The sequence below is a fragment of the Falco cherrug genome, chromosome 18 (genome assembly GCF_023634085.1).
Source record: "Falco cherrug isolate bFalChe1 chromosome 18, bFalChe1.pri, whole genome shotgun sequence".
NCBI lineage: Eukaryota > Metazoa > Chordata > Aves > Falconiformes > Falconidae > Falco > Falco cherrug.
The window spans coordinates 1,685,951-1,707,511 of NC_073714.1; the positions used below are offsets into that span (position 1 = coordinate 1,685,951).

General features: G+C 56.0%; 2 protein-coding genes across 7 annotated transcripts in view; both read right to left on the minus strand.

Moving 5' to 3' along the window:
- Positions 1–3,729: 3,729 nt before the first annotated feature.
- LOC114015565 (CD59 glycoprotein-like) lies at positions 3,730–6,786 on the minus strand. The gene is made up of 3 exons (XM_027803807.2): positions 6,655–6,786; positions 4,807–4,920; positions 3,730–4,089 (listed from the first exon to the last, which is right to left on the minus strand). Exons 1-3 carry the CDS (start codon positions 6,710–6,712, stop codon positions 3,887–3,889), a joined length of 375 nt encoding a protein of 124 aa, XP_027659608.1. The 5' UTR covers positions 6,713–6,786; the 3' UTR covers positions 3,730–3,886.
- An 839-nt stretch (positions 6,787–7,625) lies between these two features.
- Positions 7,626–21,561, minus strand: part of TACC1 (transforming acidic coiled-coil containing protein 1) — a 38,669-nt gene continuing 24,733 nt past the window's right edge. For all 6 annotated transcript variants that reach the window (XM_055696084.1, XM_055696081.1, XM_055696080.1 and 3 more), the window contains 10 exons: positions 19,642–19,702; positions 18,885–19,083; positions 17,220–17,275; positions 14,853–14,987; positions 14,565–14,641; positions 14,108–14,151; positions 13,846–14,006; positions 13,181–13,287; positions 12,461–12,581; positions 7,626–11,842 (listed from right to left, as the gene is read on the minus strand). In XM_055696084.1, coding sequence (XP_055552059.1) covers positions 11,774–11,842; positions 12,461–12,581; positions 13,181–13,287; positions 13,846–14,006; positions 14,108–14,151; positions 14,565–14,641; positions 14,853–14,987; positions 17,220–17,275; positions 18,885–19,083; positions 19,642–19,702 — 1,030 coding nt within the window. In that variant the 3' untranslated portion in view covers positions 7,626–11,773. The remainder of the gene's footprint in view (positions 11,843–12,460; positions 12,582–13,180; positions 13,288–13,845; positions 14,007–14,107; positions 14,152–14,564; positions 14,642–14,852; positions 14,988–17,219; positions 17,276–18,884; positions 19,084–19,641; positions 19,703–21,561) is intronic.

Genomic DNA, 21,561 nt, shown 5'->3' on the forward strand with positions numbered 1-21,561 from the left:
TGCTCCAGGCCCATGTCACCGCCCCAGGAGCAGATGAAACCACAGTCTGTCACAGCAGAGCAGCCTCCAGCCCGCTGCAGAAACAACGCGCTGGAGCGGGGCAGGCGAGGGCCCGGGGGGGCTGTGCTCACCCGGCTCTTGGGCTGTGCCGGAGCGTGGCACTGACCGGACATGAGCCGCCGTTCCTGCAGGAGCATCACTTGGGAAAGCTGCTGCTTCAGTGCAGGGTGGATTTGGGGAGCAGGAAACACTCGCCTCCCCCCACCCCATGCCACCCAGAACAGCGTGGGGTCCCTGCAGCTGCACCCTCAAAAAGTCCCTGCTTTCTCCCCGGAGCTGCATCTGGCCCTGAAGCGCTTTCTCCCCGTGTGGGTGAACCTGATCCTGGTGCTGCTGGCACTGCAGAGGGTGCGCAGGGAGCCTTGCTGTCACAGACAGGCACCATGCAAGTGGTGCTTTCCTAGCACTTTGCACAAGAGGTTATTTTTCTCTAGAAATTTCCTGTTGGACCCCGACAGGGCTGTTGGCCCCATCTACCCTCACTCAAAGCTCAGCGTTCAGCACCATTAAATAAATGCACCGTCCAGCTCCGCAGTCGCAGCTGCTCTCCTCGCCGTTGCCAGCCGACCATGGCCACCTGTGGGAGAAGCATCTTCCCTCCCCACTCTTCATCCCTCCCATTTCCCCGCTGGGGGACGGTCCAGCCCCACACCCTGCCAGAAGCTGCAGCCCAAACTGCATCATTTATTAATTACATCAGGAGAAAAGCAGCAATGACCTCCCTCCGCATCCCTCCTGCCAGCGCTCCCAAGAGCCCCGAGGGAGCATGTACAGCTGCAAGCCGATACACCCAGGGTGACCCTAGCCTGGGTGCCCATTTTGCTGTGCATGACAGAGGAGGATTTTGGCACTGCTCCTCATGTACTTTTTCAGGGAAGAATCATCCCTCAATGCAGCTGGTGAGTAATTCTTCGCACTGCCTGGCTCCCCCATGCACACAAACCCTACAGCCTGCCCTTGCCCAGCTGCAAGACAGTCTGATGGAGCCAGAGTCTGAACGTGCCGAGCACTCACTATGGGGCTTTTGAAGGTGCTATAAGGGAACCAAAACCTGAAGCATGAAAAACGCACCAGTTATGGAAATGCAGGCCACAGCAACTGGGTTATACCGAGAATTAAAAATAATAATAATAAAAAAAGACAAACAAAAAGAAAATGAAGAAGTTGGAAAAGCAACTTTCCTGCCTCAAAGCAGGGCTGGCCACTCCATCGGGTGAGGACAGGGCTGTGTCCAGGCAAGCTCTGGAAGCTCAGCGGTGGATGCCCACCAGCCTGCTGCAGCACAGGCCCCTTTAAACCAGTGTCTGCACCTGCATGGAACAGGTCACCACACACAGGGAGCAGCACACACACACTGAGATGTGGGCGAGAGGCAGAGCTTCAGTGCCAGGATTTCAGCACAGCCTCACCCACAACCCTTGTCCATCCCACACGTGTCCTCTCCTTCCCACTGCTCGCTGCACTGCCTGCCTACCAGCCCTTCTTGCTGGAGTTCTCTACCCTCACTCTGCCAACCACTGTCTTTCCCCCCCCTCCTCATCCCTCTCTGCTTTGCAAAGACTAAACTGTTCCATGGAGTATTTTTATACTGGGGCATCTCCTGCAGACCTTGTGACTTGCGCCAGAGCCTGGATCTGAAGCAGCTCTGTTTTCTATGGGCACAGTCACATGGCAGCTAGTCACACTGCTGCTCTTCCTTTATTCCGAGAGCCTTTCAGTTCTCCTCCTACATGTTTCAATATATTTTGCTGCTGTAGCCTGCCTGGGGGTGTGAGCAACCCCTTGAACTTGCAGAGACACCCTATTAGCAGACACAGGGTCACAAGGGGATCCCCAGGGCAGGGCACCCTCTGTCCCAGGGCCTTTGGATGTCCTACAGCAACCAGGGTCCCCTGCAGGAAAACATCCACATGTACTCCAGGGAAGGAGCAGAGCCCACAGCAGACACAGAATAATCTGTTTTCTAGAGGCCTTCCCTCCAGTGGCAGCAGCCAAGCATCCTTCTTGGCTGGTTTTAATCCTCAGAAGACTCAATATCCATCTTCTCCAGAACTTTTGACCCTCTCATCCTCCAGCACTCACCGAGGCCTCTTTCAGCAGCCTCTTGTAGCAGGGAGCTCCACAGCTGGATCCAAGCATGCTGCATTATTTATTTTCTTCTGTTTGAACTTGCCCTTTTCGATTTCAGTACCTGTTCCCTTTTTTCTTGCGTTATGACTGAGGGAAACTCCCAGCAGATTGCTTTGCTAGAGGAGCAGCAGCTGGGCTTCCAGTCAGCAGTCTGCTGGCTTGCCCCACATTGTTTCCTGCAGTCAGTTTCCCACTCTCCTCCCCATGCTCCCAGTCATCCTTCTCTTTCCTCCCCTCATCATCCTCCTGTCTTCCCTGCTCGTTCCTGTTCACTCGCTTTTACCGTTCTCCCTTACAAAACAAAGCAGCACCGAGCGCTCCTGGGGCGTCTTTCGAGCAAAGCTTTGAGCTGTGTGAGCGCCAGCCATCCCAGACCACCAAGCAAGCCCCACATCAGCACTCCCCCCTGCAAACCACGCACTGGCAGGAGTCACCCAGGAGCTCAGCGAGTGCTGAGCTGCGCAGGGGGGAGCAGCCTCCCCATGCCTGGCCGATCGCTCCTTGGATGACTTTCCCCCAGCTGCTCTCAGCCACTGCAGCAAGCGGAGCACTGGCGTTTGCTTGGCTCAGTGGGGACGCTTTCACATCCATAAGCATCATGCATTGAAAAAAACAGGAAAGTGGTTTGCTTGCCTGCTGCCCGGCTCTGCGTCCCACAGTGCCATTGCTCCTTGCGAGCCTCAGGAGCCTTGCTCTTACCCCAGCGTGCAGCTGACTTTCCCACAGGGCAGCTCAGCAGCTCTGCTGAAGCCCCCCATGTCTTGCATTCTCCCCAGCCACCCCACACATCACATCTCATCTCCTCCTTACCTCAGCCCAGTACTGTTTTTCTCCTCCTTAGACTGCAAAATCCCCAGGGCCAGGTGCCCATGCCTGCATCGGACCAGCCCTAGGAGGTTTCTGGGCTTCAGGAGGACTTTACATAAAATCACTCATTAGCAGGTAGAGACAATGGGCACCTGTGGGACACTCCCTGTCATGAGGGGTTCAAAGGGAAAGCCTGGTGGAAAGAGGAAAAGCAAGATCTCCCAGAGGTGGCAGTGACCACCAGGGGATGAAAGTCACCCCAAAGTTTCATCTCCTTGCAACTGCAGACATGCAGCACCGCTTGTCTGGGGATACCCACCCCCACCCCATGCAGGGTGGCCAGGGCTCACTGCAGAGGCAACGGGGTCCCAGTGGATGGTTTCCTCCCACAGAGCAGCACCAAGAGCTGCACCAAACAGGCTCGGCCAATATTTCATGCCAAATGTATTTATAGTCTGTCCAGACTTGCATATTTGTAGCCACAGGAGGGAAAAAACGTCTCCTCGCAGCCATGATTCTCAAGTTAGCAGAAAGCAGCCCAAAAGCATCTCTGTCAGGGCAGCACGCTGGGAGCGGGGCTCTGCCCTGGGTCCCCCCAGGCTCTGCCTGACGAAACCTCCCAGGGTGGCTGCACTCAGGTGAGCTCCCATCCCCACAGGGAGCCAAATCAGTTCGGTTTGAGCCGTTTTCTCCGAGGTTATGGTTTTCCTGTCAATGAGGAGCAGCGGCTGCGAACACAGTTTTCAGCTGCAGCGTTTATTTGAGTGATGGTGGCTCAGCCTCCCCCACGCTTTAAGCAGCAAGCAAACCCACCGGTGTGCATAGCGCGTACCCCTAGGCTATTGCAGCAAGCAGCTACGCCGGGCCAGCCGCCCCTTGCCTGGGACCCTCATGGCCAGCTCAGCAGCAGCTTCCCCACCAATGCAGCAGCCAGCAGGCTGGGGAGGGGCAGCGGCGTGGCCCCCCCACTGTTCCTGGAGCCCCGGGGTGGTCCGTTGCAGTTGTCGCTGAAGCAGCATTTCAGTGTGGCCCCACCAGAGCTACCACGCTGGTCACAGAAGGACTTGTAGGAGCAAGACTTAATGACGCTGTCTGCAAGGAAAGGCACATACAACACGCGGTGTCAGGCACCCCCGGGTGTCGGGGGCTTCACTCCTGCCCTGCTAAGCAGGGGGAGGAAAGGGAGCAAGCAGAGCCATGTCCCAGCATATTGCGTTACAGATGTGGAATAAAACGGTCTCTGTCCTGCCCACAGAGCTGCCAGGAGAGCCGAGCAGCGGTCCGGTGGCCAAGGGATGCCCCATGGTCACACCACCCCAAGTCAACGTGGAGCACATCACACAGCCCTGCTGTGGAATAGTGACCACATATTTATAACCGCACGTGAAAGTACATATAGCCCAGGCTACGAGAGAACCTGGGGCAGGAGCGGGGCTGGTTTTGGGAACCATCTCTCCCCATCTCACTGGCCATGCTGCTGCCTCGCACTGAGGGTGGTGAAGCATTGCTGGAGGGTGGGAGCAGCATGCCACTAAAAAGGGCTTTCCTTACGCCAGCAAAGGGCTGTGAGCTACCCTAGACCAAAAGCATGTTTTTGAGGTCTAAAAACTCAGAAAAAAACCAAGTGGCTCACCCCTGCTTCATGTGGACAAGAGGAAGCCAGTTCCTGGTCTTGCCTGGTTGGCCCTTTGCTTGTTCTCGCCCTCTGGTCCCCAGGAACCCCCAGTGTGTGTCCCCTAGCCCCTCCAGTAGCCTTCAGCCCCTCCAGTGCCCCCCAGAACCCCCGGCCCCCCCAGCCAAGGGACTTACTGGGTGCAGTGATGGTGAGGCAGGCGTCGGCGTACTGGGGGCAGCTGTGGGAACCTTGCTTGTTGCAGTCGTTCTCGTTGGACGCAATGCATTTGTGGCATTTCAGTGCTTTACCTGAGCGAAGATGGGGAGGAGGAGGAGTGAGAGTGGCAGTGGTGTGCCATCTGGTGACCCCCAGCACTGGGACGGGGAGTCACAGGCAAGGGTTAGCACTGGTCAGAGCCGAGCCGCTCTGCTGGCTGGGAATCGGCAAGGCCACGGCACGCAGCAGGCTTTGGGATGCGGGGTCTCTCCTGTCCGTGACATTCATGAAAAACTCTTCCAAGTGTGAATCAAAATGATGAGTGCTAAACTGGGCAGGCTAGCTCCCCTGAGTCCGTGCTCTGCAAAAACTTCCTGAAACTGAGTGTCCTGTAATTAATTCGCTTTACAATAAAAATAGGTAGATGTAATATTTAAAAAAACACCCTAGATCTTTGTTTTCTTGTGCCCAATTTCATTTTAATGAGCATTTTGGGGAGACAAGGGAAGACTCATCTAACCTGTGGAAGCAGGTTTTGTGCATTTGTGTGCCTGAACTGCAGCAGCTCCCCCATGCAACGCTCAGAGTGCACAGCCCGGGGGCACTGCCCAGGGGGACAGGCGCAGTGACAGGCAGCGAAGTGCTGGGCAGACGTGTGTGTCAGCAAGGACAAGTCATCTCCAAATGGTTCTCAAAGGTGGCCACGGGCACGTTAGATCACAACCAGCCCATCACCTCCGCCGGCACTCTGTGCGTCAGAGCCGATAATAGGTGCAAGAGCTGACTGACCCTTTAGGAGAGGAAAATGCTCAGCTGCCAGAGGTCCCTGCTTGGTTTAGGAACCAGCTGAGCAAATGTGAAAGCATTATTATCATTTTATAACAGGAAAAGACTTTAAATAACAGTGCTGTTTTAAATATCTGCAGATGAAGCACCCTCCCCCCGAAAAAAGGAAAAAGAACAAATCTGAGGTTCCTGCTCTTGCCTGAAATTATGAATACTTGATTTTGATGGTGATGGTTAAATTACCACCGATGTCGGGAGTAAAATTTGTCCCTGCTTTGCTGGCGGAGCAGAGCCCTCTCGTGGCCCAGCTCCGGGTCCGCAGGGTGGCTCCTGCACGGAGCTCCCAGTTTCATCTCATGGGAAAGGAGGAAACCCATGTCTCAGGAAAACTGGGATTTCATGGGGTCAAACGCCAGTAAACGCCTGCCATTAACCCACACTGACCCTGACTTCCACAGTGGGATTGCTTGTCTCCTGCTTCTCCTTTGCGGTTCTTTGCAGCATGGCACAGCCTTCATTTACCCGTAGCTAAAAACGCAGTCATGGTTCGTCTCGTCTCGGTCCAAAGGTCCTGAAACCATCCTGAGGTGACCACAGCAGCATTGCTCAGAGCAGTGCAACCACTCTCCCGCCTTTTAAGATGGCTTTTTGTGATTCTGCCTTTGAGGAGCCAAGTTTTAGCTAGGAAACACGGCTCCGGCAATGAGAAGCTGCTGTTCGCCGGCTCAGGTGCCTCCTCAGCTCCATCAGCCAGAGACCGGAGGCTCTGCAGTCCCGGCTGGGCACCTCACACCTGTGCTTTGTGCAAGTGGCAGAGAGCAGGCGAGGGGCTGGGTGCTTCTCTGGGTGCCTCTAAGAGGAGAAAGCCACCATCCCGCCAAAACACCATTTTTCTGCAGGGAAGGGAGCAGCAGCAGGCAGGGGCGCAATGGGCGCACACAAGCCGGCAGGCAGGCAGCAGGGCCGGGGCAGCAGCAAGCAGGAAAGCAGCTACAGCGATTTACCCCACCTTGCCCTGCCCTGAGCTATAGGACACTTACTTTCTCCGGCCAGGGATGTGATGACAGCCAGGGCCAGGAGGGTCTTCAGGGCGAACATTTTCAGCAGTGTGCAGCACAGGGCACGTATCCTCTGTTTTGTCTTAAGGTCTTACAGCTAATCTGCTTGGGTGATTGGATCACTGGGCTGGGGATAACACACTTACTGCAGCCCCTGCTAATGCCATCTTAGCTGGGGAGGACAGGATGCAGGTCCCCAAGGGCATGGGCCAGTCTGGGGCATGGGATCAGGGCAGAGCAGTGGTCCGGTGCCTGTGGAGTTGGCCAGACCTGCCCACACTTGCTGGGCTGGGCTCTGCACTGCATCTCACTGGCGCCTGCTATGGGAACCCTCTCCATCTCCAGAGTACCTTGTGGTGGCTTTCAAAGATCCTGATCAAGCCCATCTGCTCCATCCAAAGAATAATCCCTTCCTTGCCATTTGCAGCAGCCAAGTTGGGGAAAGACCCTCCAAAGTTTCCAATCCACCCAAAGAGAAGTGCAAGAGAACAACTGAAAACCCATAAAGGGCTGGGAGTCCAGTGGAGCCGCCCCTGTGCTCACCCAGCCCTTGGCTGGGCAGGGCAGTCTCCGTCCTTACAGAGGGGTTTACCCAAGGCCACGGAAGGTTATCGGGGTCAGCCCAGGGATGAAGCAGAGTCCCACTGCCCAACGTCCTGCCGCAGCCCTCAGCTCTTCCTCCTGGCCAAGCTCACTGGCGCACAGTTCAGCAAAACCTGCCGGGAGCATCATTGCGGCATGGTAGGAGTCAAGGGGGCATCAAAGTCGTCTCAGGTCTGAATTTCAGAGCTGATGAACACACCCCTCAGGAACAGATGATAACAATGATTATTTGAAACCAACTGCATTGTAAACCACATTAAAAAGAGGCAGAATAGGGCCCATCCTGGAAGATAAAGCCAGCTTCTCCAAAAGCCCTTCACTGACCTTACAAACACCAAGGAAGCTTTCAAGAGTGATAAACACAATTTTTATTCAGGCAATGAAACATGGAAAAAATATATTAGTAATCATTATAATAATCTCATTTGTGTGAGTATAACTCTTACAAATATTTACCTGACATATAAAAGGGAAATTATTGTACATATAAAATTGATGGCGATGGCAGTTACATACATGGTCTGGAGCGATGGGGATAGTAGTCAATGCAGAGAAAGTTCCTGCCTGGGGTGGGGGCACACCGGAGGGATGGGTGGGAGGGATTTGCAGTCGGGGTGGTTACTTCTTGGCACTTCACTGCAGACAGAGATCTGCTGGCAGATGCACACTTGCAAACAGCAACACTAGCGGCTTACAGGCAGGCACCCACCACTGTCAGAAAGGGGTATTTAAATTCTACTGCAAGAAAAAAGACAACACACACAACCAGGCTGCGGTCCCGACGCGCAGGTACCTGCAGATTTCCCCGCGCTGGTTACACATCTTGGCTGGAGCAGCCGGGCAGTGTTTGAACGCCGTGCACTGCTCCTGCTGCCAGCTCCCAGCTTGGCCCAGTGCTGCCGGTGAGCCGGTGCCGGCATCATGCCTCTGCGGCATTGCCGAGCGGGAGCTCCAGGGCCAAGCCAGCCCCAGTGCCACCAGCTCCGCACGCGGAGAGTGGCACACAGGGGGCAATGGCCCTGCCCGTTGACAGTTACGAACACACGCCTTCTATTATATGTAACTATAACCATTATATATATATATTTATATATGTAACTATAACCATATTATAGTTAATAAATCATTCCTTAGGAATCTTCTTTGCCCAGACTGGAAGTGCATGCTGACAGGCACAGGAACGCGACAGCACTGGGGTGAGAGAGGCAGCGAAAGCGGGAGCAGGAGACACCAGGAGCAGAGACGGGGCGCATGCTGCCCGCGGGGAGTATGGACGTGGAAGCTGCTCCCCGCAGGCAGCCTGGCCTTCCCGGTGGCTTCGCTTTGCCAGAGGGGCAAGACTGCAGCACGGATTGCACTGTACGCAGGTTGGGGTTCTGGGGAAGTGCCGAGTGGTGAAAACCAAACTTCTGCAATCATCTGCCACCTCCGAGGGCCAGAACACCCCTGACTAGAGACTGACCACCAGACACACTCGGGTCAGGCTCCCAGCGAGCCCAATGCCCCGAGCCGGTTGCTGTGCTCGGTGCTGACCCTCCGGCTGAGCAAACCTGGCCCTGGCTGGCCACGGCGCACACAGAACCTGAATTATCCCTTGCGCTAGGGCGGCAAGTACACACTCCCGCAGAGGGGCTGGGGCATCACACGGTGCATAAAGCCAGCACGTGGTGCAGCATGCCCCCACGCAGAGCCCAGGCTGAGGGGCTGCCACCGTCCCTGCCCGGGGGCTGCCACCTGCTCTGGCTCCATCAGCCTCATGCTGGGACCTCAAGCGCAGCTATGGGCACGATGGCAAACCCATGTGCCAAACCAGAAGAAGCCCTGAGAGCCTGCACAGCGCCCTGCTCTGCAGTGACCTGGTCCCTTCGGTTTCTGAAGGGCTGCAAAGAGAAAAACCCAACTCCCAAACAAATCCCTGGGTCTCAAGGGCTTTAATTTACCTGTACAGACCCTCAGAAGGTCCAGAGGGGCAGCACCTTCCTGGGGTCACTCCCTGCTGTCACCACCACCCTGCTGAAGCCTGGCAGCCAGGAAAGGGACACTTGCATCCAGGCAGGAATGCTGCCTTGGAGCTGGACACAGGAGAAGTGAGCAGTCCTATGGTCTGCAGACCCCCAAACACTGATGAAATTGGAGGGGAGCCACACTCCAGTGGGCTGGGGCTGGCATCTTTGACTCCCCAGAGTCTTCGTAGATCATCTGACAGATGCTTTTGTACCAGCTTATTAGAGGGAAGTGTGGGGAGGACAAAGGGGGGGCGCAAAAAAAAAAGAAAAAGGAAAAAAAATGGGGAAAAAAGGTTTTTCCTTTCAGCCAGCATAAAGCCACAGGGGCACAGCTCTGAGCGGGGTCAGCCATCAGCTTTCCCACCACCCAGCTACTAGCCTGTTCACTGGGATAACTGGGAACACGGTGAACAGTCCTGGTCTGTGTACTAGGACAGGCTACCAGCTTCTTTGTCTGCTTAAGTGTATAATAAATTCTCTCTATACATAATATAACTAATAAAATATATACCAATTGTATGGCTCTGATTTAAACAGATGTTTGCACTGCATGCTCAACACAGGGAATTAGAAAACAGGAGGAAAACAGCTGGATTCTTTTACAAAAAGGTAGCAGCAAAAAAGTTTGTGAAAGTCTTAGAAAGGCTGGGTAGGAAACAGTCCAAACAGCAAATACTTCCCTTATTTGATGCTTTATGACTATCAAGGCGACAGCAGAGAATCCTCCACCACTGCAGCTATTGCCTGGTCCCATTGATCCGCCCTTCTGCAGGACAGGACGGTCCTGCACTGACCCCAAGGGGCATCACCCACAGCCCCCAGCACCCCCAATACATTAGCCACAGGTGCCTGCTGGCAGGCACCACGGCCAGGAAGATGTGGCACTGCACAGCGTGCACAGCAGCAAAACTCACCAGGCAAGGCTGGCTCGTGCAATGGCGCTACTGCGAAGGCGCGCACAGGACCCACGCAGGGATTTAAACACGATGCATCACTCCAGAGCCCCCTGGTCCTCAGCACAGTGCAAAGGCAACCTCAGCAATTCTGCTGGAGCTTGGTGTGTCCAGAAAAGTAAACACCTCTGAAACAGAGCAGGCAGCCTGCTGGCGGGGAAACTCAGACTTTGGGCTGCATCCAGACAGATTTCAAAGTGTCTTTTACTGCTGTCTGGATCTGCCTTTGCCTGTAAAGATGGCTTTTGTTTAGTTCTCTTAACATTCAGTGCTGTAAGGGCATTTTTGACAGCAGTGCAAGACCGCGGGCAGTACTGCACTCCTCCTTGCCTTTCTGTACCAACTGGCGAAAGGACCCTGAAGTCAGCAGAACCGTGAAGCAGTTCAGGGTTTGCTTCCTTCCTCCTGCACCATCCAAAGTGGGGAACTAACCTCACTAGGTGTGGGGAGCCAACAGCAAGGGGCTGGGCTCTGCACATTTCAAAGCAGACTAGAAACTCTACCCTAACAAGCCTCAGGAGGTGCCAGGGCTGCGGGCAGGGTGGGGAAGGTGGACGGACAAGTCCCAGCTCTCCAGAACCAGCATTTTCCCCTGTTTCTCCAATACCTCCTGGGGCAGAAGCCTCCTGTCCTCCCCTTGGCTAGGCTCTCCTTTGAGAGGATTTGAGTTACTACTGGTTAAGTGGCCATATCCATGCTCCCGAGGAAATGAGACATGTAGCAGGACCCTGCCCGACGGGAAGAAGTGAGAAGAGAGCCCAAGTGCTCATAAATGCTAATAAAGTGCACGAATGCAGAGACATTGGCTTCCTTCCTCCAAGGCTGGCACAGCCAGGGATGAGGATGTGCTGTGCTGTTTCACCCATGTACCAGAGACCAGGACCAGCTCCGGCAACACCACCGCCTCTCCCAACACCACTCCATCTACCAGGAGGCTGCTTCAGCCCAGGGATCCAGGCTGGTGGCCCCAGACCACCTGTAGCAGGTGCCTGGGGTCCCCAAGCCCCTTCACTGCCTCCCCAGCCGTGCACGCACGGGCCAGCTCCTCTTCCCAGTGCAAGGGCCAGTGGCTCCAACCCTGGCATCATCCGCATCCCGGGGCAGGACCTGCTAGGCAGGGCTGGACTTGTGCAGTTGAGCACGTGAGGACAGTAAGTGACAGCATGTGTAGGGGCACCACTAGACCCAGCCCAGCTGAGGGGGACAGAGCCCAGGGTGTCACCTCCCAGCTGAGAGCTGGCATCCGTGCAGATGGACGGCACGGCAGCCACTTGCTACGGACACCAGGAGGGACATGCATGCCCAGCCTGACGACAGGGAACACAGCCCCAGAGCCCTTGGGAGACACAGACAGGGACAGCGCAGGGACTGGCTCTGCACGGGGGCCGCAGGGTCCGGCAGCCGAGCGGAGCAGGCAGCTGGACGTGTGTGCTTCTCTGCTGGGGGGGGGGTGGGGGTGGTCCTGGGCAATAAGGCAAGGTGCTTGACGTTACAAGAAAAGCAGCCAAGTGCAGAGTGCTGGACGAGGGGCGGTGAGACTCAGTCTGTCTTTCCCAGCTTCGCTATCAGCTCGTCACAGATCTTGGTCAGCTCCTCAATCTCCTGGTTCTGGAAGAAAAGCAGAGCTTGAGGACCCCTGCAGCATCACAGATGGAGGATAACACTCGGGACCATCTGCCACCGAGCCAGCGCGGGAAGGGGCAGCTGGCTCCTACACCTGCCCCTGCAACAGCTCTCTGGTGCATCATCCAGATGCTACGGGGAGCCCTGGGCTCAGCCCTCCTCACCCTCAACACACCCCAGAGCTGCACAGACACCCGTCGCTGCCCAGCTGCAGCCCACCCTGCTCCGCACAGCCCACCCTGCTCGGCTCAGCCCATATGTCTGGTAGTGGGCACCTGTGAGCAAGCTCTGCCTGTGCCCCAGGACAGCCAAACACATGCCAGCCCTGAACCAGCAGCCACAACACTGCACACAGCCATGCCTACGCCTGGTCCTTGCGAGAGGACACAGCTGTACATTTTATAAAAAGAAAAAAATAAATCAACCCACAAAACACGAACAAAACAAGCAAAGAAATACCCCCAAAACCAAAACCACAGACACTTTCTGGGCCAAAATCCTGGAGGACCCCTCCAGCACCCACAGGATGCTCAGGGCAGCAAAATGGAAATGCAGAGCACAGCCAGCACGGCTGGCAGAGAGGAGGCAGGGCAGGCGCGTTACCTTCTGCTGGAGGGCTCGCTCCAGGGACTCCACCTTCATCTGCTCCTTGCGAAGCCCAGCGTGCAGCGCCGCGCTCTCTGCCTTGGCCTTGGTGCGCACCTGGGCGATCTCCTCGTTGGCTCTGCGGTGGCGTTTGGAGAGAAGGGGACAGGGATCACACCCAGGTGCAGGCAGGAGCAGCACCGCGGCACGTCAGAGCACGTGGTGTCAGCAGAGCCCAGCTCCTGCTTGCCTGGATGCATCAGAGGTGGTTTTCCCATAGGGAAAACCTGCATGAAACTGGATTAATTCGGCCCCCCCAGACTCCTGTATGGAAACTCTGCTTTCTCAGAGTGAAGCTAAACCAGTTCCTCACCGACTTCCCTGGGGGCTACCATGTGTTGGCGAGCTACTGTCAGCTGAGCCTTGGTAGCTGCACATCCCCTACACCACAAACGTGAGCCCTCAAACATGGACCTTGCTAAGTGACTGTAAATAGACCATGAACCTCAGTTTCTCCATTAAAAAAAAAAAAAAGTAAGCAGAGATCAGAGAATCCATTCAGGGATTTGTGCTGGCTTACTTACAGCCATTTAAAGTCACTTGAGCCTGAGGTTGTAAAAGGCAGCTTTTCACATCAATAAGCTCCTGCCTTCCAGCCTCAGGAAAGCCAAATGAAAACACTGCCCTACAAGGTCTTTAAGCACCCAGCAACCTCATGAACCTCATGCATGCCCTTACTTGTCTAATTTTTCTTCTGCATGGACTTTCAGGGCCTGATACCGCTGCTCTTCTTGCTTGACCCGGGTTAAATAATCTTGAGCACACTTCTTCAGAGCTTCTTCATTCTGGGAGAAAAAAAAAAAAAGTACATCCATCTGCATGGGGACTGAGCACAGAGATGCTGCCCTGATGAGATGATACAGCCTGAGTATCAAAGGAAAAGGCTTTAAATAGAATCAGCTTCTCCCTTATGCTGGAGCCCCTTATCCACCTTGGCAGCATGGAAAAACAGTGTGTAGATGGAGGCAGAGTTTCTTGGGGCACTTTGCCCTGGCACCTGCCTTCCCTTGGCCGCAGCTCTGCCCAGGGCAGGATGCTCCAGGGCCAGCAGCTCAGCAGGAGGGTGCCAGGGAGGAGCGCAGGAACAGCCAGCTCCCCGTGAGCCCAGCTCCCCACACTCTCCCTGTGGCATTTGAAAGACTCTTTGCTCATTTTATCAGAAAGTGCACAGATGAAAGCAAGCAAGAAGCCCTCCAAGCAAGGGCTGGGGCATCTGAAGCAGCACCGCATGGGGCGGGAGGGCCACAGTGCTGCAGTGTGGGGCAAAGTGGGGCAATGCTGCACGGGAACCCTGTGTCTCAGGACCAAGACTACAGGGAGAAAGAGGAAACCAAGGTAAGGACCTTCTTAAAGCCTTCTAGGACGCTCTTCAGGTTCTCATATCTCCTGAAGAGATCTGACAAGGACCTCTCCACCGAGTTTAGGTCTGCCAGAGCCTGCTCCTTTTCCATCGTGAGCTGCTGCATGTTCTTCTGAGATGTCATGTTTGTCCTCTGCTCATCCTCTGTGACAGAGAATAAACAGTGGGGACATGGTGAGTGAGGGGGGACAGCTGTGGCAGCCAGCTCCTGGCCCCGCACGCCCGGCCAGGCGACGGCACCTTACCTATCATCTGGGCAATGGTCTTCTCATACTCAGCCACGATTTTCCTAGAAGAAAAGGAGAAAAAAACCCAACCACAGGTAAGAGGCAGCAGTTTTTTGCAGACATGCACCTACAGCTCTGTTGCCAGCAAGCCGCCCCCTCCCCCAGCCACACAGGCAGCCCAAGCAGCAGCCTGTCTGCACAGCCCCAGCTGCAGTGCCCATCATCGCTGCTCCATGCTAAGCTCCATCTCGAACCAGCACAGCTAATGGGATTTTATTCCTGCAACAAAGAAACCGGCAGGCTTGACACGGCACAAGCACAAAGAGTACATGTCTCCTAACACATCCCACCCTGCCGATGCCAAGCCGTATCATCCCATTACGGCCCCGCTAACCCACCTCCGGATGGGGAACAGAGCACAGCGCTGCACCGCACAGGGGGCTGGCAGGCGAATGTGCGAGGAGAAAACTTTTACCTCATCTCTAAGACTTCCTGGCGGCTCTCTTCATATTTCTTCTTCCACTCGCTCGCTTCAATCTCCTTTGTGATTATCTAGGTCGCAGCAGACACAGGACCCTTGGGATGTGCTCTGGGTGGTCTCTCTCCTGCCCCACGCCTGCGATGCGCAGGGGACCTCCCCGGGGCAGAGCAGAGCTGCCCCTGCTCCCCCCAGCAGCAGCCAGAACGGGGTCCAGCGAGGGGCAGCCCTGGGGGGCTGCCACATTGGGGTGCACCCGGGGAGGACAGGGTTCCCAGCAGTTACCTCCTCTCTGATAAGCGTGAGCACGGCTGTCTTCTCGGATTCACTGAGGCAGATGCTGTCCAGGGGACTCTCACTCCTGTTCATGCTGGTGATGGCTGCAGGGGACTTGTCCAAGGAGCACAGCCCGGCATTGCCCTGAGGGGGAATCACCCAGCTGGGATGCTGTGTGCATTTTCTTTTCACACCACCTGCCCTGTTTGGTGTGTTCTCCCCCATTTTATCAGCCTCTGTTCAGGCACCAAACCTCTCTACCTGCACACACCGACAGCTCAGTTTTAGTTTTAGTGCACTTTAGTGCCCAGTCACTTGTTGGGAGCTGGAGTCAGGCTGTGGGACACCCACAGGCTACCCTCAGAAAGCAGCATCCTGAAGGCAAGACCCAGTAAGAGCCCATTTCGGAAGGAGGAGACCCAGCTCTGAGCAGAGATGTGCTCACATCTGACACCCCTTCACCTTCCCCGTGGTTGGTTTAAAAATATCTCCAGCCTGGAGGATCTTTGCTGACTGTGAGCCACACACAGGGGGGCTGCACGGGGTCGCCAGTCTCCATCACCTCCAAGTCAGGTGGAGACATCACTGCAGCTGACGCATCCACATTGCTGCCAGCAGCTGCAAGGACATTTGCTGGGCCTTGCTGATTGCCCCGAACGCACAAGGGAGCTGGCAGGGGGAGCAGGCTTCACCTCCCTGCAAAGCAAGTGTCCGGCTGACCCAGCTGTGAGGCTGTTCCCACTCCTTCCCGAGGGACAGCCCCGCTCATCCCATGCTCTGGAAGAGCTGCAAAATTGGAGATGGTCACACAGGGCTCCCGGCATCCTCGTTTCCATTATGGGTACTCCTACAAGGGTAGAGGTGGTTGCACCCCCATCACTCACGGCTTTCTCCCCCAGAGCCCAGCTCCTTTGCACTAGCGCTGCAGCTGCAGGAACCAAGCTGTGGGAAGAGCTGCCTGGATGCTGGCCGCATCCCTTCCCTCGGGGGGTCCTGCGGCCTGAAAGGCCTCCAGAAAAGCATTCCTTCAAACCGAGGCTTACACCACCGCCTGTTCCTCCTTTTATCATGCAAGCCGAAGTGACAGCCCCATGCAGCCATCTCCTTGGGAACCAGCTGCCAGGCCATAAATAGAGAAGTGCTTTGCAGGAGGCAGTCTGCTTTTGGAAACGAGAGCACTAAAGCATTTCTTGCCCTCCCCTCCTCCCCTGTGCTTTGCTGCTCAGGTTCAAGCACAACCAAGCCCTTCACGGCTCTCCCAGCTCTGCTGCCTGCAGTGGGCGAGTGATGGCCAGTGGCAAGGGCCACCCCCAGCGTCACCCCCAGCTGCAGGTTTGGGTCCGGGCAGCTCAGCACTGGGGAGGTTCAGCCCTGTGTGGTTTTGGCCACAGCCTCCCACCACATCTCCCAAAAGCAGGTGTGCACCTGGAGACCTGCAAGTACCTCTGCCCACTGCCTGTCCCACCGCAAATCCTCCCATGCTGGGAGTTTTTGGGATGACCTCAGCTCATCTGCAGGAGCAGAGCCTGCCCACGCTCTCCCCAGCACCAAACAAAAGGTTCACTTTGCCTAATGTCCTTGTGGGGCTTAGCACGGTTAAATCTGTCTCAGAGAAGCTAATTTTGCTGATGTTGCTAATCTCACTGTCATCTGCTTGTCACTTCCAGCAGCTTTGGCCAGGGGCGGCTAAGCTGGTACGGGGTCCCCCCTACAGTGGAGGAGTCTTGGGGCTACACCAACAGCTCCCATGTGCCACTGCCAGGGTGCCAGGGTCACCGGTGGCGGCAGAACCAGGGGGTTTTTTTATTCATCCCCCCCATCTCCGCTGTCAGCTGCCCTCCTGAAAGGCAGAGTTTGAGGATGCCTTGCAGAATGCACAGGCACCAGCTGGCCGTCAGAGCCAGCCCTGGATTCCTCCACGTGAGGCACAGCCCCTGTCCTGCAGCTGAGCTGTCTTTTCACTGTCATTCATCCACTTCCAAACGCCACATTTGCTCTCGTTGCCCTCCCACAGCTACAACCCTGGCTCCTCACCAGCCTGGCTCCCTGCCCAGCATCTCTCTCACAAGCAGCAGTGCCCACCCGGGAGGGAGCCATCCTCTGCCAGGCTCGTCCTGGCCTGCTGGGAAATCACCACTATTTTTACCAAGTCCCTGCATGGACTTTTCAATAATTTTAGTTCTCACAGAAACTCATTTCAAAGAGGTTTTGGTAGCACTTCTAGGCTGAGCAGCAACGCGTGCCGCAGCTTCCCACCACCGCCAGGCACGGCGGGGCAGGCAGCAGCTGGGGTGCAGGGGGATCAGCCCTCCCACAGCCCCACCGCCCTGCCCAGCATCCCTGCAGGAGCGGGAGAGGGAAGCAAGAGGCACTTACAGGGAAGATGCCAGGCCCATCCTTTTCCGCCTGCTTGGAGATCTCCTTTTCAAAGCCTAGAGACAAGGAAATACAACCTTTTAGCTACCTGGAAACAAGATCCTGGCAGCACACACAGATTTGCTGGGGTGCAGGCGGATACCCCTGAGCCCCTACATCCCCTGAGCTTCCCCTCCCAAAAGGTTTCTTTGCCCCCAGCTCTTGCCCTTGCTGGGAGGATGCATCCTGCACCCCTGCCAGCCTCTCCTCCTGCACTCCCTGGAGTGGGAGCCAACACTCCCCTCTGGTGGCAGTTCAGCCGGTCCCTGTGTCCCCACAGCTGCCACCCATGCCAGCCATCCTGGAGCCTGTGGGGGAACGAGGAGGATGGAGGAAGATGCACGGGACATTCTGCACTTTGCTGGCCAGCATGGGCAGGATGCATCCCTGGAGTGAAGCCCAGCTGCTCGGGCCACTCTGGATACCACAAGCCTCAGCCCACGCCAGCTGGGCCCGGCACCCAAAGGAGATGCCACATGGCCCCTGCTATTCTCACCAGCAGCAGAGAGAAGAAAAAATCTGTCTCCTCCCTTCTGCAATGCGCAGGACACCATGCCGTCTCACATAGCACGGGAGGTAATTTATGGACCTCACTCAAACAACTGCAGACACGACTGGCTATGCACATGTTAACTGGGCACAGAAAAGTGTGTCGCAAGAGCCCAGCTAGGAAAGGAAGAGGCAAAGTAATGCTGGTGTCTGCACACCTCCTGCTGTCTCCCCCCATTCATCCCTGTGCCTGGTCAGGGGCTGCACGCCACAGCTCACAGCACCAGCCCTGCAGCCGGCCCACCCCTGCCTGGCCCTCTGAGGCCAGCAGCAATAAATAAAACCTCCCAGCCTCTCTGCTGACTGTCAGATTTTTCCTCCCTGGAGAGATAAAGGACTGTTTCCCTCTCCTGAGAGCCTACAGCTCTGCACAGCATTCAGGAGAAATGATTAATAGGTCCTTGCGCAGGGGAGAGCTGCAAACCTTCCATGCGGCCATTTCTCCTGCTTGCACCTATAACTTTGCTATTGATTAAATGTCATGTTGCTTGGCTTTTAATTATTTTTTAATGGATTGGTCAGAGAGGCTAATTACATAGGAGACGGACAGAAAAATACTGCCAGGAGCATTAGTGGAGATTTTCTGCAGCCACACTGAGATCTCCATCCAGCATAGCCCTTGTGCTGGGACGCAGAGTCCTGGCAGCTCTGCTCCTGGCACAGGCTTTGTGCAGGGCACGAAGCTGGAACACCCCAGCCAAGTGGCGTGATTGCTCAGCCCAGCCCTCATCCTGGCTCACTGGTCAGCACTGGTTTCAGGAGGGCACCCACAGCACGGCTGCATGGCAGCCTGCACCACGGGGAGGGAGCCTTGCCGGCCGAGCCACGTCCTACCGTGGGAAGGGTGCTCTGCATAAACACAGCCTGCACCGTGATTTTTCCATAATGCAAATACTGCAGATAATAAACCATTGGCAGTTTCATTATAATTTATGGTAGCCTTTAGCTCTGTCAGTGTAAATAGTGACGAAGCTGCGTCGCCTCAACAGCACCAATTCACTGCCAGAGGCTGCAGAGGTGGCCTGGGTGCATGCATGGTGCATCCCCAGAGCCAGAGGCAGTGGGAATGCTCCTCACCTGCCTCCGTGCCGTGCTTCGCTACCAGCACAGGAACATTCGAGCACTCGAAGTACTCCAGGTCATCTTCTGGCTCGCCCTTCTTCTCCAGCCCGGCCGGTTTCTGCGCAGAGGTGGTGGAGGCCAGCTTCTCCTCATCAGTGGCGTGTCCATCCCGATTTGCAATATCTGGGATTTCTGAGATCAATACTCCTTCATCCTGCAGGATCAAGGCATGCAGTTAAGTAGGACGGAGCTAATCTGTGGGGATCAGGCACCCAGGTTGCTGGACAGTCTGTAGAAGGCATGGGAGGCTTAGCATCAACCAACAAGCTGCTCCCCACCAGCTCCTCAGCAGTTTTTGGCAGAAGGAAACACATGGTGCCAGGGACAGAAGCAATCAACACACAAAATCTATTAACCTGACCACAGAGCTCAGTGTTTTGCTCACACTGGGGACAGCTCACACAAGGTCCCTAATGAACCATATGGAACAGAGAGCATTTACTGGGCATGAACAGGAACCCCACTGGGACGGGCTCATCCTGATTCAAGCACAGTCTCCCTCCCTCCCCACCAGGAACCACCCACGGGGAAGATGCTCTCCCCCCGCTGGGAGCTGCTCCTTCCAGGGAACTGGCCCTTTGGCCAGGCACGGCTGCAGGCACACAGCAGCCCAAAGCTCAGCCAGCCCAGCTCTCCCCGTGCACGCCGCTGCCCAGGCCGTCGGAGCATCCCCACGCCCAGCCAGCAGCTCCTGCGGCCAGACCCCACATACCTGAGCGCAAACATCCAGGACCAGGGGCTGTGTTTCGTATTGCTTCACCTTGCAGCCGCTCCTGCAGGGGAGACAGAAGCAGCCAGCTGAGGTGTGGGCTCACGGGGGCTGTGTGGGAGGGAAGCAGGGGCACGTGTAAGACAGCCCAAGCAAGGGGAAGCAGCCCCAGCGCTAGCATTGCACCCCGCCGCGTGCCAGCAACCCCGCTCACCAGTGAAATATCGAGGCAGAGCAAGTTTGGAATGAACGGGAGGAACAAGCAAGTAAAACACACGACTACAGAGCAAATTGGGTTTGTCTTTGAGGTGTTTATTCCTGTTGAAGGTGAAGATCTGACAAAGGACCCCGAGGTGCTGAGACGGCGAGAGATGCAATTGCCAAGAAGCTGGCAAAGACAGCTTTCCCTTGCTGCACCCTCACCCTGTGCATCCAGCATGATGGCATCCTGAGGCCTCAGTGCACACTGATTTTCTACAGGAAGGAACCATTTCCAGGCTGTCTCTGCAGCTGGCGGTTTGTCTGGGACATGTCTTCCGTGTGAGTCGGACCTGCACGGCTGGGGCAGATGGCTGCTGGGCAGAGAGCTCTGCTTTGCTTGCAGGACAGCCCCAGGGCAATCCACTCTGCCTCCAACGCTCCATCTGCCAGGTGCAAACGCTGTCCCAGGGAGAAGGGCCTGCAGGTGGGAGAAGGTTCTTGCAGGGGGGAGAAGGTTCTTGCAGGGGGGAGAAGGTTCTTGCAGGGGGGAGAAGGTTTAGCTCAGGTTGATCTTGCCAGTGGTCCTGTGGCTGGATGCTCTCCAGTGAGGAAGCTCTCCCTGGAACTTTGTTCCTCATTCCTCAAAACGTGCCATCCTGGAGTCCATCTGCGCAGGGCTGCAGGCACAGCCGCATCCTGACACACCAGGCATCAGCATCCTGGATCAGCTCTGGCAGCGGAGGGACGGTCCCGGTGGGAATGGCCATGTGTGGCACAGGGTCTGTGCCATTGAAGCCCATGGGGGCTGAGGGAGTCAGCGATGAGACGACACGCACCCCGGCATGCGAAAGAGAGCACGAGTTCTCCTCCCGCATCTCTGCACCCTCTCCCTCCACGTTTAGCAATCTCCCACGGCCCACCGCCATGCCCGAACCCCCCAGGAGACAATATTTGCTGAGCTGGAGGCAGCTCGTGTGACACTGCAGATACTCCTGGGGAGGGATCTCTGCCCAGGGACACGAGCAGAAGCTTGAGCAGGATTGCAGTGAGCTCCTCCTAGGTTTGAAGAATCCCCCCACTCACTTCACTCTCCAGTCTCCCCATCCCATTGCACATGTGTACCACCACAGCATGATGACCAGCATGGCACAGCACATGGAAATTTTGTTTGTACACTGACACACACACCTGGGTCGCACTGAAAAATCACTCTTGACTTTTTCTCCATCATGCCCTAACGCGAGCAGCTAAACCGCAGCTCACCGCGTCCTTCTCCACCTCTGCTCTGCCCCATCTCCTGGGGCCGGTGTTACCACACCAACTGGTAGCTGGTTTGCTCTCCCCCCACAACACCAAGACAACAGCTCTGTAGTTCAAGGGGACGGGGAAATGGGAAGAAGACAGCCAAGGCTGACAGCCCCAGCTCCGCGCCGCAGCCCCCGAGGACGCACAGAGCCACCCATGCAGGGGCCACCAGTGTTTACAGCTGGACAAACCCGAAGGCAGGCAGCACTGCCTGGTGCACACATGGACCCGCCGGGCTGCAGGTCCCGTGTTAAGAGACAGCATCCACTGTTGAACATCGCGCTGTACAAAGGCGGATCCATTCTCGGCCGAGACACAGATGTCAGTGCTTGAGCCCAGCTCTAATTCTGCTCGTGCACATGGCAGGCGGCACTAAGCGGACAAGAAGAGCATTGGGATGGACAGTGTAAGATCAGG

Bases quoted from the DNA above. Each gene is read 5' to 3' on its own strand.
- LOC114015565 (XM_027803807.2), bottom strand. From the start codon at position 6,712: ATGTTCGCCCTGAAGACCCTCCTGGCCCTGGCTGTCATCACATCCCTG. The intron at 4,921-6,654 runs GTAAGTGTCCTA...ATCTTCGCTCAG, and splicing joins CACATCCCTGGCCGGAGAAA to GTAAAGCACTGAAATGCCAC. The intron at 4,090-4,806 runs GTAAGTCCCTTG...CTTTCCTTGCAG, and splicing joins CCTCACCATCACTGCACCCA to ACAGCGTCATTAAGTCTTGC.